Source organism: Tachysurus fulvidraco, chromosome 2 (assembly GCF_022655615.1).
Source record: "Tachysurus fulvidraco isolate hzauxx_2018 chromosome 2, HZAU_PFXX_2.0, whole genome shotgun sequence".
Taxonomy (NCBI): domain Eukaryota; kingdom Metazoa; phylum Chordata; class Actinopteri; order Siluriformes; family Bagridae; genus Tachysurus; species Tachysurus fulvidraco.
This window is the reverse complement of record NC_062519.1, coordinates 1,370,072-1,381,701: the sequence shown is the minus strand read 5'-3', so window position 1 is coordinate 1,381,701 and position 11,630 is coordinate 1,370,072. Positions and strand designations below refer to the sequence as shown.

Sequence of the window (11,630 nt, the reverse complement as noted above, 5' to 3'; positions counted from 1 at the left end):
ATTTTTATCTACATGGATGTCTTTACACAACAGATACAAAATACGGACGTGAGAATCGAATTCGAACAAATTATTGTCTTTTACGCAATCGAGCAAAAATCTTTTCTGAACAGTTTTTTTACAGTTTGTGTTTTTAGTGTTGATTGTAATGCTGTGACGTGACGTGACGTCGTCTCGTTCGCCTGCTGCTCAGTTGCCCTTGTTGTCTTTGCTTTTGCACAAAATATTTATTTTGCCAGAGAAAAAAAACTTCCGAAAGTTAAAAACGTTTTTTAATAAAAAAAAACCTGCTTAATAAATAACAAAATGTTTCTGATGATTTTTACACATCAGACTAACTTTGTATCAGAACGTCACTAATTACGAGATGTGAGAGATCGAGAAGGTCGGATCAATAAACTGTTTCTATGGCAACACAAAACAAAACAGCCTCCTGCTCTACACTGTAAACGCTGATGATCTAAATGTACAGAGGCGAAATCTCCTGATGTTCCGTGTTGTGTAGCGGCAGACGCCGGCGTGGTGGTTTCGCTCCTGTATGTTATGATATAAAGCTTCTTTACGTGTCGTGACGTAACAGCACCAGAAACGACATCATGATGTCGAATCACACGGAATTGTGTAACAATTATGGAGAGTTTTACCTGCTTTCCTTTTCCTGTCGTGTCAAACTGACCACTTCATAAACACCGTTCACTTCATTTCACTATGCAACCGCTGGCAAAAAGTCTTTATTAATCGTTTGTTTGAACATTTGAACCCAGCAGATCATTCTATTAAAGCAATAAATTCTAAATTTTAATTATAGTGCAAAAAGTCATTAGGTTTTTAAATAAAGAGGAAATAAAAAATAAATGAAATGACATTTTTCTCCTCACACTATTATTTTTCATTCAGACACAAAACTGTAAAATACACAACGTCCTTTCTTGTGCACGATTCTCCTCCCGAAGCCTTGCAGACGTCTCTCATGACTTGTAATGTGTGGGTTTTTTTTCCAACAATGTTGTTTAAGTTTCTTTTCCGTAATTGTGGCCAAACTGATTTTTTTCTCCTTTATATTTTAAGTGTATTTTGTTCAACTCTTTTCCTCCCGTCCGGTGTTCAGAATCGTCTCAGGCTTCGCTGCTTCACGCTGAACGTCTCACACATGAAATGTTCTTGGGTTTGAATCTTCAGAAGCACTGAAAAGGTTTGATTTTGTTCAAGAGAAACTTCCTGATGTCACAATCAAACCGCTGTGAAGTCTTCAAACGTGCACCGACTCCTCGCTGTGTTCACTTCGGCTGAACGTGAAGCAACATGTCAGCGTGTAACTTCTCCTGGAGTGATTCATCTCAAAATATCAGATTGTGACAAACACTCAGGCTGAACTCAGATCACCTCAAACCATGTATCACAGTGTTATGCAGTCCAATCAGACCCATTCTTAATTCTCTGTTTGTATCAGCAGAAGATCTCCATCCCCGCGGTGCAACATGGTGGTGGCAGCATCAGGCTTTAGAACCGGGGCTTTTATCAGGTGGATGAAATGATCAGGAGATACAAATTCCAGCTGATTTTAGTGGAGAAACTTCAGCTATCTGCTAATGAGCTGAAGATAAACGACCCAAAATATACATCCACATCAACACAGGAACGACTTTACCAGAAGACCAGAAGATCATTACTACTACTGCTAATACTATTATTACTATTTCTTATTAATTGGATTTTTCATTGTTATTATTATTATTGCTATTACTGTTGATATTGTCACCTTCCTCATACCCAATTTTACATTTACATTTTGTCTTGTGTGATACTATTACTGTCTTCATCGTTATTATTGTCATTATAATTATTGTTATTAATATATTTTCGTCTTTGATTTATGTATGTGTGTATATATGTATGTATGTACACACACACACACACACACACACACACACACACACACGTTTTGTTTTGTTGGTCTTTGTATTTGTATTTTGTATATTTGTCTGACTCTTACTGAAAAGACAGAGACGGCTTCTTCAACCAGGGATTAGTGTAGGGGTGTGTATACTTATGAAAACAGGTTATTTTACATTTCTGCTTTTCACTTGTCTGATCATTTTTCACTTACAGTTTTGACAAGATTTTATCTTGGTTTCATTTTTCTGACTTGCAGTGAAACTCCGCCTCCTCCACATTAATATTCATGAACCAGAAATCCAGATGTTCATGAATATTCATTAGCTTGCTGACTGCTAGTTAGGGAACTGTTAGTAAATATAAAGGTGTGGAATCTTTAACACTCACTTAAATCAGACTGAAGACAAAGACAATGAAAGACGGCGAGTCAACATCCAAAAAAGAGAGTTTTATTTACAGAACCGGTCACATGACCACAGCACGTTACATTCTTCTCTCCTCATCCCACCATGGACCGTTTCCTGCCTCGGAGTCTGACCTCGTCCAGTTTTTTAATCACCGGTGGAGCTTTTTTGGATGCAGTGGTGTAACTCTGCAGAAGTTTCTGGAACAGAGTCTCTGTGTTGGGGTGTGTGCTGAGAAAAGCCTTCTCCAGCACGTACAGGTCCACGCCTTTGTCCTCAGGTAAAGCAGAGACGAAGCTCAGGCCAAAGTCAATGAGCAGCAGCTTGAGGTCTCCAGAGAGCTCCGGCTTCAGCAGCATGTTGGAGGTAGTGAGGTCTCCGTGGATCACGTCCTCGTCGTGCATCTTGGCCAGGATCCGGCCCATTTTGTCAGCGAGGCTGTGCAGAGACTCGATGGACTGTCCTTTAGCCTGAGCATCCGCGATGTGCTCACGCACCGTGATGGAGTCAGTGATCTCCTCCAGGAAAATGCAGTTGGTGCTGAGATCCACGAAGTAGACGACCGGAGCTGCGATACCTACAGACATCAGTGTTAATCACAGTCTTTATACATGTCACGGTCTGATGTTCTAGTGTCCTGAAGGTCATGTTGTACATCAATACACCAGAGAGAGGTTCTGTTCTCTGATTGGTCAGAATGTGGTGGTGAACAGCAGCTCTGTCAGTAACACACGTGCTAATAATAGGTTTATTTTAATGAGAGAATTACTCAACACTTTCGGACCAATCAGAAACGTGCTATAAACTGCTGTAATATAACGTTTAACTGTAAGACATGAAGTCTGCACTGTTGTTGTTGTTGTTGTTGTTGTTATGAACACTGCGACAGTACCGACCTGCTTTCCGGCAGCGCAGGATGGACCGGACCTCTTGAGCCGTGCGGCGTCTCGTGAGCTTCTCATCCAGCACGTGGTGTCGGTACCGTTTACGGAACCGCTCCTTCACTATTGCGCTCCGCCCTAAAAACCGGACCCGGTACACGCGCGCCTCCGCGCCCTGTTTAATCAGCTCGGCGTCGCGCAGAAACGACACCACTGACCGCGCGCTCACACTGTCCGCCTCCGCCATGATGCTTCCCTTGTTCACTTCCGGGTCAAACGTAAAGGTTGCCGGAGGCTCACGTGAACTTCAGTGTCTTAAACAACAAAAGTATTTTCTGAAAAAATAAAGTATAAAGTTCGGATCCTGTTCATTCCGAATATCTTATTAACTTCTCTCTGATTTAACAGTAAACCTGTGAATAAGTGACATTATCCATGCATTTTTATAAATACTGTGTGTGAGAGTGTGTGTGTGAGAGAGAGAGAGAGAGAGAGAGAGATACAGCAGTGTGTGTGTGTGTGTGTGTGTGTGTGTGTGTGTGTGTGTGTGAGAGAGAGAGAGAGAGAGATACAGCTGTGTGTGTGTGTGTGAGAGAGAGAGAGATACAGCTGTGTGTGTGTGTGTGTGAGAGAGAGAGAGATACAGCTGTGTGTGTGTGTGTGTGTGAGAGAGAGAGAGAGAGAGATACAGCTGTGTGTGTGTGTGTGAGAGAGAGAGAGATACAGCTGTGTGTGTGTGTGTGTGTGTGTGTGAGAGAGAGAGAGATACAGCTGTGTGTGTGTGTGTGTGTGTGTGAGAGAGAGAGATACAGCAGTGTGTGTGTGTGTGTGTGTGTGTGTGTGTGTGTGTGTGTATGTGTGTGTGTGTGTGAGAGAGAGAGAGAGAGATACAGCAGTGTGTGTGTGAGAGAGAGAGAGATACAGCAGTGTGTGTGTGTGTGTGTGAGAGAGAGAGAGAGAGAGAGAGAGAGTGTGTGTGTGTGTGTGTGTGTGTGTGTGTGTGTGTGTGTGTGTGTGTGTGTGTGTGTGTGTGTGAGAGAGAGAGAGAGAGAGAGAGAGAGAGAGAGAGAGAGAGAGAGAGAGTGTGTGTGTGTGTGTGTGTATACGGGTGTGTGAGTAACAGAGAAATATGAGCAGTCATTTTTAAAAGTCTTTGTAATTCGAGCTCGTTATTTATTTATTGGTCAGTGTGTGTGCCACGTAAACAGGGTTGCCAGATTTAACTAGATCGTGTTTTAACACACCTTTCATTCCATACATGCTTTATACGGTGTATTTTACAGTCTGTAGTGTTCCGTATTAAACTACGTTATTCACAATTTTCCTGAACTGACGGATTTGGTTTCAAAACAAGTTTCCGTGCTTCAGACTATTGGATTATATAAAAATGTTCAGACTGAAAATGCGCGTTCACGTGGAGACTAAACCCGAGCAAAAGTGACAGTTCTACAAATCAACACAAAGCGTAATATTAAACAGATTCATTCACAAGTTTCGGTCATTTTTTTTTTTTTAGCGCAATGTGATTTCACACTCAGGGTACAAAGCCTCAATCTGGCAACCCCATGTATGATATCTCCAAGCCCTGACCGTGTTGTTGAGGAATGATGAAGAAAACTCGGTGAAGAAGTTTTTACAAGTCTTTTAAAGGGCTGGTCTTTGTATTTTTGTGATGTAGCCCGTAATGAACACTGAAGAAGGCAGATGAGAAGATGAAGCATCTAATCTTTTAGTTCTTCACTATAAAAAGTAGCGGTGTGTTTGATCTCCAGCTGCTGCAGATGTGATGAAGATCAAAACGAATTAGGATCGAATACAATGATGGGATTGGAATAGAAACTTCCATCATCCCCAAAGCTGTTGGTGAAGCTGAGCACAAGGACAGTGAGGTTAGTGATTAGTGCTCTGGAGTTTCACTGGAAATCATCCTGATTAAAACTGTCTAAAAAACCTGAACATCTTATTTATCTCAACATAAGCTTGAGGTTTAAACTCTAAAGTTTGGTGAAATTCTCTTTTCAGCTTCACCTGAATCTCTGACTGTTCATTCGGGACATTTGTTCAATATTATTTACTAATTGTGAACTTTGAGTCTTTTAGAAGAAACAGAACATCTTACAAAAATAAAGTCATGATAAAAAATGTTTTTACTTAATAAATTAAAAGTAAAATAAAAGTTCTCAGAGTTTTAGAGGTGAAACAATTCATTTTATTATAATCTGTTTAAGCACGTTCGCCTGTGGAGTTTGCATGTTCTCCCCGTGCCTCGGGGGTTTCCTCCGGGTACTCCGGTTTCCTCCCCCGGTCCAAAGACATGCATGGTAGGTTGATTGGCATCTCTGGAAAATTGTCCGTAGTGTGTGTGTGTGTGTGTGTGTGTGTGTGTGTGTGTGTGTGTGTGTGTGTGTGTGTGTGAGTGTGAGTGAATGAGAGAGTGTGTGTGTGTGTGTGTGTGTGTGTGTGTGTGTGTGTGTGTGTGTGTGTGTGTGTGTGTGTGTGTGTGTGTGTGTGTGAGTGAATGAGAGTGTGTGTGTGTGTGTGTGTGTGTGTGTGAGTGAATGAGAGTGTGTGTGTGTTTGTGTGTGTGTGTGAGTGTGAGTGTGAGTGAATGAGAGTGTGTGTGTGCCCTGTGATGGGTTGGCACTCCGTCCAGGGTGTATCCTGCCTCGATGCCCGATGACGCCTGAGATAGGCACAGGCTCCCCGTGACCCGAGACGTTAAGCTAAGATAAGCGGTAGAAGATGAATGAATGAATGAATGAATAATCTGTTTAAAATGGTGTTTCTCCTCTTTAAATTTTTATTTTCCTAAAACTACGAACAATTATTATTTATATCTCCTTATTATTATCATCACTATTAATAACATTGTATTAAATTCATTAATACAACTCTTTTTTTGTTGCCACTAAAATACAATGAAAAAAATAATAAATGTTCGGTGCTACATACTACATACAGTAAATAATGTTAAGGTTAAACTTACCTGTGTTGGTAAAAAAAAAAAAGAAAACAACCTTAATTAAGATTAAAGTTTGTGAAGCGTATAAATGTGTGATTATGTCTTAAGAAAAGGACACAAGGTTGTGATTAAACGAATGCTAAACAGCTCCTAATTTTATCCGGTCTGATGTTTCTGATGCTAATTGATTAGTCTTTTATTCCTTCAGCAACCTGAAGTGGATTAAAGCAGGAGCATCAACAAGAGGGTTGCCATGGTTACAGCTGTGTGTGTGAGAGAGAGATGGAGAGAGAGAGAGAGAGAGAGAGAGGGGGGGGAGAGGAGAGAGGAGAGACAGGAGAGTGAGAGAGAGAGAGAGAAGAGAGAGAGAGAGGAGAGAGGAGAGTCGAGAGATAGAGAGGAGTTCGATAGAGAGAAGAGAGGAGTTAAAGATAGAGAGATTTTTTTTCGGTTGTGTTTTTTATTTAGATTTTTTTCGATTCTTCTCTCATCTCTATCGCTCTTCCTTTCTCGCTCCTAATCTCTCATCTCTCTTCGTCCTATCTCTTCTAGAGAGAGCATCAAAACAAACACAAGCTGATGGAACTTTAACACATGGGTTAATGCTGTTTTCTCTTTTTTCAGCTCAGTTTTCCTTCAGTGAAATGAAACCCTGCTGCTGAATTATTCTGTCAGAAGAAGCTGTGCGGCTCCTACAGAATAAAGCCCCATGGGTGAGTGAGTCTAATCTGCTCCACTGTTCACGACTGTGTGTGATGTTACTGTGAACTTTAGGTCCTAATTACTGTAGGAACACGTGGAAGACTTATTTTTAAAGCTGAACAGCTTCAGTGTTTTGGTACAGAATCTGTACACAGGAGGCTCTGAGATTAAAAGTGACGTGACGTACGGCTAAGTACGGTGACCCAGACTCAGTAATCGTTCTCTGCATTTAACCCATCCAAAGTGGGCACACACACACACACACACACACACACACACACACCGCGAACACACACACATACCGTGAACACACACCCGGAGCAGTGGGCAGCCATTTATGCTGTGGCACCCAGGGAGCAGTTGGGGGGGTTCGGTGCCTTGCTCAATGGCACCTCAGTCGTGGTATTGCCGGCCCGAGACTCGAACCCACACCCTTAGGGTTACGAGTCAGACTCTCTAACCATTAGGCCACGACGTCCCCCGATTTCACTCTGTCTGTAGGATTTACTTCAGTTTATTCGATACAAATAACCTGCAGCAACAACTGAAACAGACGAGTTATAATATTTCTCCTTCTAAATAACTGATGGAGCAAATCAGTGTGTAGAGGTTGTGTTAACGGTGTGAGGATAAAACACTCCTACACACCCTGTGGGAGGTTCTGAGATCTGACTGGAACATAGTATCTGTAGGTACCTCAAGAACATTTTCAGGAACTTTGTGCACCGGAAGGAACTCAGTACATTTGCACCGCAGTAAAAAAGTGAAACTGGTAGAACATTTCTTTAAAAAAGAGAGAGAGAAATAGTGCCTGATAAATTCGGGTATTATTTGACTGAGTGGAATCTTGCTGTGCTCTTCTTTGTTCGTGGTGTAACATCATAACACACCTAGTTTGTGCCTTTTGTGGCTATAATTTATAAACAGTGCTAATAAAGTCTCTCTTCTCCTCAGGTTGCTCTGCTGTAGTTGTGGCTGCTGCCGTATCATCTCTCGGTGGTCTGGTGTTCGGCTACGAACTGGGAATCATCTCTGGTGCTCTGCTGCAGCTGCAGGTCCGGTTCCATCTCAGCTGTGTGCAGCAGGAGGCTGTGGTCAGTTCCCTCCTCATTGGAGCCATACTAGCTTCTGTTCTCGGCGGCTGGCTGATCGACCGTCATGGCAGGAGGACGTCCATCTTGCTCAGTAACCTGCTCATCATTGTCGGGAGCCTCATCCTGAGTGTCAGCGTCTCGGTTCTGATGCTAATCTCTGGCCGTCTCACGGTGGGATTCGCCATGTGTGTGTCCTCCATGTCCTGCTGCATCCTTGTCTCTGAGACGGTTTCACCCGAACGCAGAGGTCTGATGGTCACGCTGTATGAAGTCGGCGTCACGGTTGGGATATTGCTCGCGTACGCAGTTAACTACATCTTATCCGGTGCTCCGTCAGGATGGCGGTACATGTTCGGGTTGGTAGTGGCGCCATTGCTTGTGCAGTTGTTTTTGCTTTGGGTTTTGCCTTCACAGCTCACACCAGGCTCACGGCTTCTGAATGAGAGCGGCGAAGACGAGGCTTTTGGTGGAGCCCAAACACACAGGAAAGTGAACACACTGGTAAACCTGTTTCAGCGCCGTGATAACATGCGCACCAGAACCACAATCGGACTCGGGCTGGTGGTGTTCCAGCAGTTCACGGGTCAGCCCAACGTGCTCCTCTACGCCTCCACCATATTCCAGTCTGTGGGATTTAACAGCGGCGCATCTGCCGTGTCGGCGTCGCTCGGACTCGGGGTCGTCAAAGTCATTGCGACGTTAGCGGCGATGTTTTGTGCGGATAAAGTGGGACGGAGGCCGCTTCTGATCGGCGGGTGCTCCATCATGGCTGTTGGGTTGATGGTTATCGGATTTCTGAGCAGATATTCAGAGTTTGATGCACTGAGACACTGCAGCTCTCGTTTAAATGACACTCTGGTACCTGAGATCAGAAACAACACGGCTAGCGGCGGACGTCTGGACGTCGCTGCACTTCATCACACAGGAACGTTTAATTGGATCATCTTGTTCTGCATGATGGCTGTTGTTGCCGCCTTCTCCATGAGCTTCGGTCCAAGTACGTGGACTTCTGCTTCTGTCGGGGCAAAAACTGACAACATTCTTTATGGCACTAAAAAAAGATAAAAGCGTTGCTGTGGCTCCGTACCACTTCCTCTCATCGACTGTTCAGACGCTTAAAGTTAGAAGCACTGTCGCTAAGCAACGACTGAGTACAAGCTAATGTCTGAGGATAAGAACTTAGCTAGTTAGGTTGTAGCTGTTAGCGTTTAATGTTGATGATGTGAAGGCAGTGAACAGAATTATGGGAGTTCTTTCCTTAAGACAGACAGATTTGATGGTTAGATGTTTGTAACATTAAACAGATTCGGTCCCTGTGTGATTTTGGTATCTAGTGTAAATAATGGGTTTATATCTTGTGGGTTTTGTAGAAGACTTCTGTCCCGACACTGACTTTTCTCTCCACCGTAACCATCTCGTGCTTCTTGGTCATCAGCCTCTCTCATGAAAGTAGTGTTTTGTTTTCCCCCCCTCAGTGACGTGGGTGGTGCTGAGCGAAATTTTCCCAGCAGATGTCCGCGGACGAGCGTTCGCTTTCAGCAGCTGCTTTAACTGGACAGCCAACCTGATGGTCACCTTCACCTTCCTCAACGTCATCGGCACGTAGACGAATCCAGAGTTAGTACAATAAGCGCTATGCTAATCTTGCGCGGCGTTTATGCTAATAGTCCTGATTTCTCTCCCCCCCCCTCCCCCAGATGTGATGGGTCTTTCCGGAACGTTCATGACATACGGTGTCATGGCTGTAGCAGCTGTGGTTTTTATCCATCTCCTTCTACCAGAGACGAAAGGCAAAGCGCTGCAGGACATCGACAGGGAGCTGAGCGAAAGACGGTCAGATCACAATAACAATCTTTTAATTGAAATTATATTCTAAATAAAATGGAATTATTTTTATCTGTAATCTTGATAAAACAATCACATGCTGGATCACATGACATCACATCACAACAAATCTGTATCTTAACACCTTTAACCTTACACTTTACATGATTAGCATAAAATACAGCTTTGCTAACGATAACTAGCGTCCTGATTAGCTCAGGTAACGTTAACTCTCCGGCAGCAGGGGGTGTTTTTTCCCCTGATAACCTGCCAATTGTTAGAATTGTAGTTAGAATGTATTACAGTGTCACTAAAAGTATCAGATTGTGGCATTTCGCAAATTAGCTTCGGCTAAGCAGCAACACGTTTCTACCGTCACCTTCATCGTGTACTAATAGCGATGGTTTAACTTTATTCCTTATTGACAGAAGCAGTTTTTACGCAGTGTAAATCTGAAGCTAAAATTTCCACAGGTTTCCTCACAGAGCAGAATTCTGCAGTGTTTTCCAGAGGAGACATTTTTCACCCAGATATCAGAGAGTCTCCTGGAGCAGTTCATCACTGTAAACATCAGCAGCAGGGACGAGGACAGACGTCAGGTTTTACTGCAACCTAAACACCAGGAGTGATGAAGACATGGAGCTGAAGATCATGTGGAAATTCTGGATATCTCTGGATATCTCTGACGTGATCAGGACGCAGCTTCTTCGATCTCGATCCGCTCACCAGCCGTTGAATCGATTCCTCCTTTTATTAATTTATTATACAATGTTAAATAAAAAGATTGAACATTTTGTCAGACTGTTTTGTATCTTTGACTGAGCTCCAATATCACAGTTAACACAGCAAATTGCCTTAACCCTGTACTGCACAGGGGGCACGGTGGCTTAGTGGTTAGCACGTTCGCGTCACACCTCCAGGGTTAGGGGTTCGATTCCCACCTCCGCCTTGTGTGTGTGGAGTTTGCATGTTCTCCCCGTGCCTCGGGGGTTTCCTCCGGGTACTCCGGTTTCCTCCCCCGGTCCAAAGACATGCATGGTAGGTTGATTGGCATCTCTGGGAAATTGTCCGTAGTGTGTGTGAGTGTGTGAGTGAATGAGAGTGTGTGTGTGTGTGTGTGTGAGTGAATGAGAGTGTGTGTGCCCTGCGATGGGTTGGCACTCCGTCCAGGGTGTATCCTGCCTCGATGCCCGATGACGCCTGAGATAGGCACAGGCTCCCCGTGACCCGAGAAGTTCGGATAAGCGGTAGAAGATGAATGAATGAATGAATGTCATCATCTGAAGGCAGGACTTACTTTACTACCACATGGAGTTGTAGAGTAGCTTTTTATAGTGGTTTAATGTTGTTTTATTTTTATTTTTTTGCTGTTCGTTTATTGGCTTAGGAAATGTACTTTGTAGATGTTTTTATAGCCACTCTACAGATTTATAGATCTACACTAGTTCTTGCCAAACCCCAGGATGCAAAAGCTGCATAGTTACAGATCACTTCATCAACTGGTGAAATTCTGTCTCCATAACAACATTTTAAAGTTCTTTTCTTTCATGACATCTTTAAACGTATTTCTCATTATTAGAGTCAAACCTGTACAGCATCCATGCGACCCTGCCGAGGCCCTAAACCTTACTGTCCAACTAGAACAGTTCTTTGGCACTTTACTTTGGTCTTCGAGCTACTCGCATGTTTTGGAGTCACGGTAGTTAAATCGCATGTGTCACTATAAGAGATACGGCCGACTACGACGAGCTGTACAAGTTCCGGACTCTCGTAAATCACATCGTCACAAAGATAAAGGAACTTCACAACTACAGAACAACATTATAACACAGTATAAAACAGTAGGGAAGGTATAAAGTTCCTGGTT

General features: G+C 43.3%; 2 protein-coding genes across 2 annotated transcripts; one reads left to right on the top strand and one right to left on the bottom strand.

Annotated features, from left to right (window-relative positions):
• Positions 1-2,323: 2,323 nt before the first annotated feature.
• tp53rk (TP53 regulating kinase) lies at positions 2,324-3,577 on the bottom strand. Its single transcript, XM_027176562.2, has 2 exons — positions 3,197-3,577; positions 2,324-2,877 (listed from the first exon to the last, which is right to left on the bottom strand). Exons 1-2 carry the CDS (start codon positions 3,426-3,428, stop codon positions 2,396-2,398), a joined length of 714 nt encoding a protein of 237 aa, XP_027032363.2. The 5' UTR covers positions 3,429-3,577; the 3' UTR covers positions 2,324-2,395.
• Positions 3,578-4,273: 696 nt separating this feature from the next.
• Positions 4,274-10,557, top strand: slc2a10 (solute carrier family 2 member 10). Its single transcript, XM_027176559.2, has 6 exons — positions 4,274-5,070; positions 6,768-6,856; positions 7,800-8,936; positions 9,415-9,537; positions 9,637-9,772; positions 10,237-10,557. The coding sequence occupies exons 2-6, from the start codon at positions 6,853-6,855 to the stop codon at positions 10,328-10,330; spliced, it is 1,494 nt and encodes a 497-aa protein (XP_027032360.1). The 5' UTR covers positions 4,274-5,070; positions 6,768-6,852; the 3' UTR covers positions 10,331-10,557.
• Positions 10,558-11,630: the final 1,073 nt, after the last annotated feature.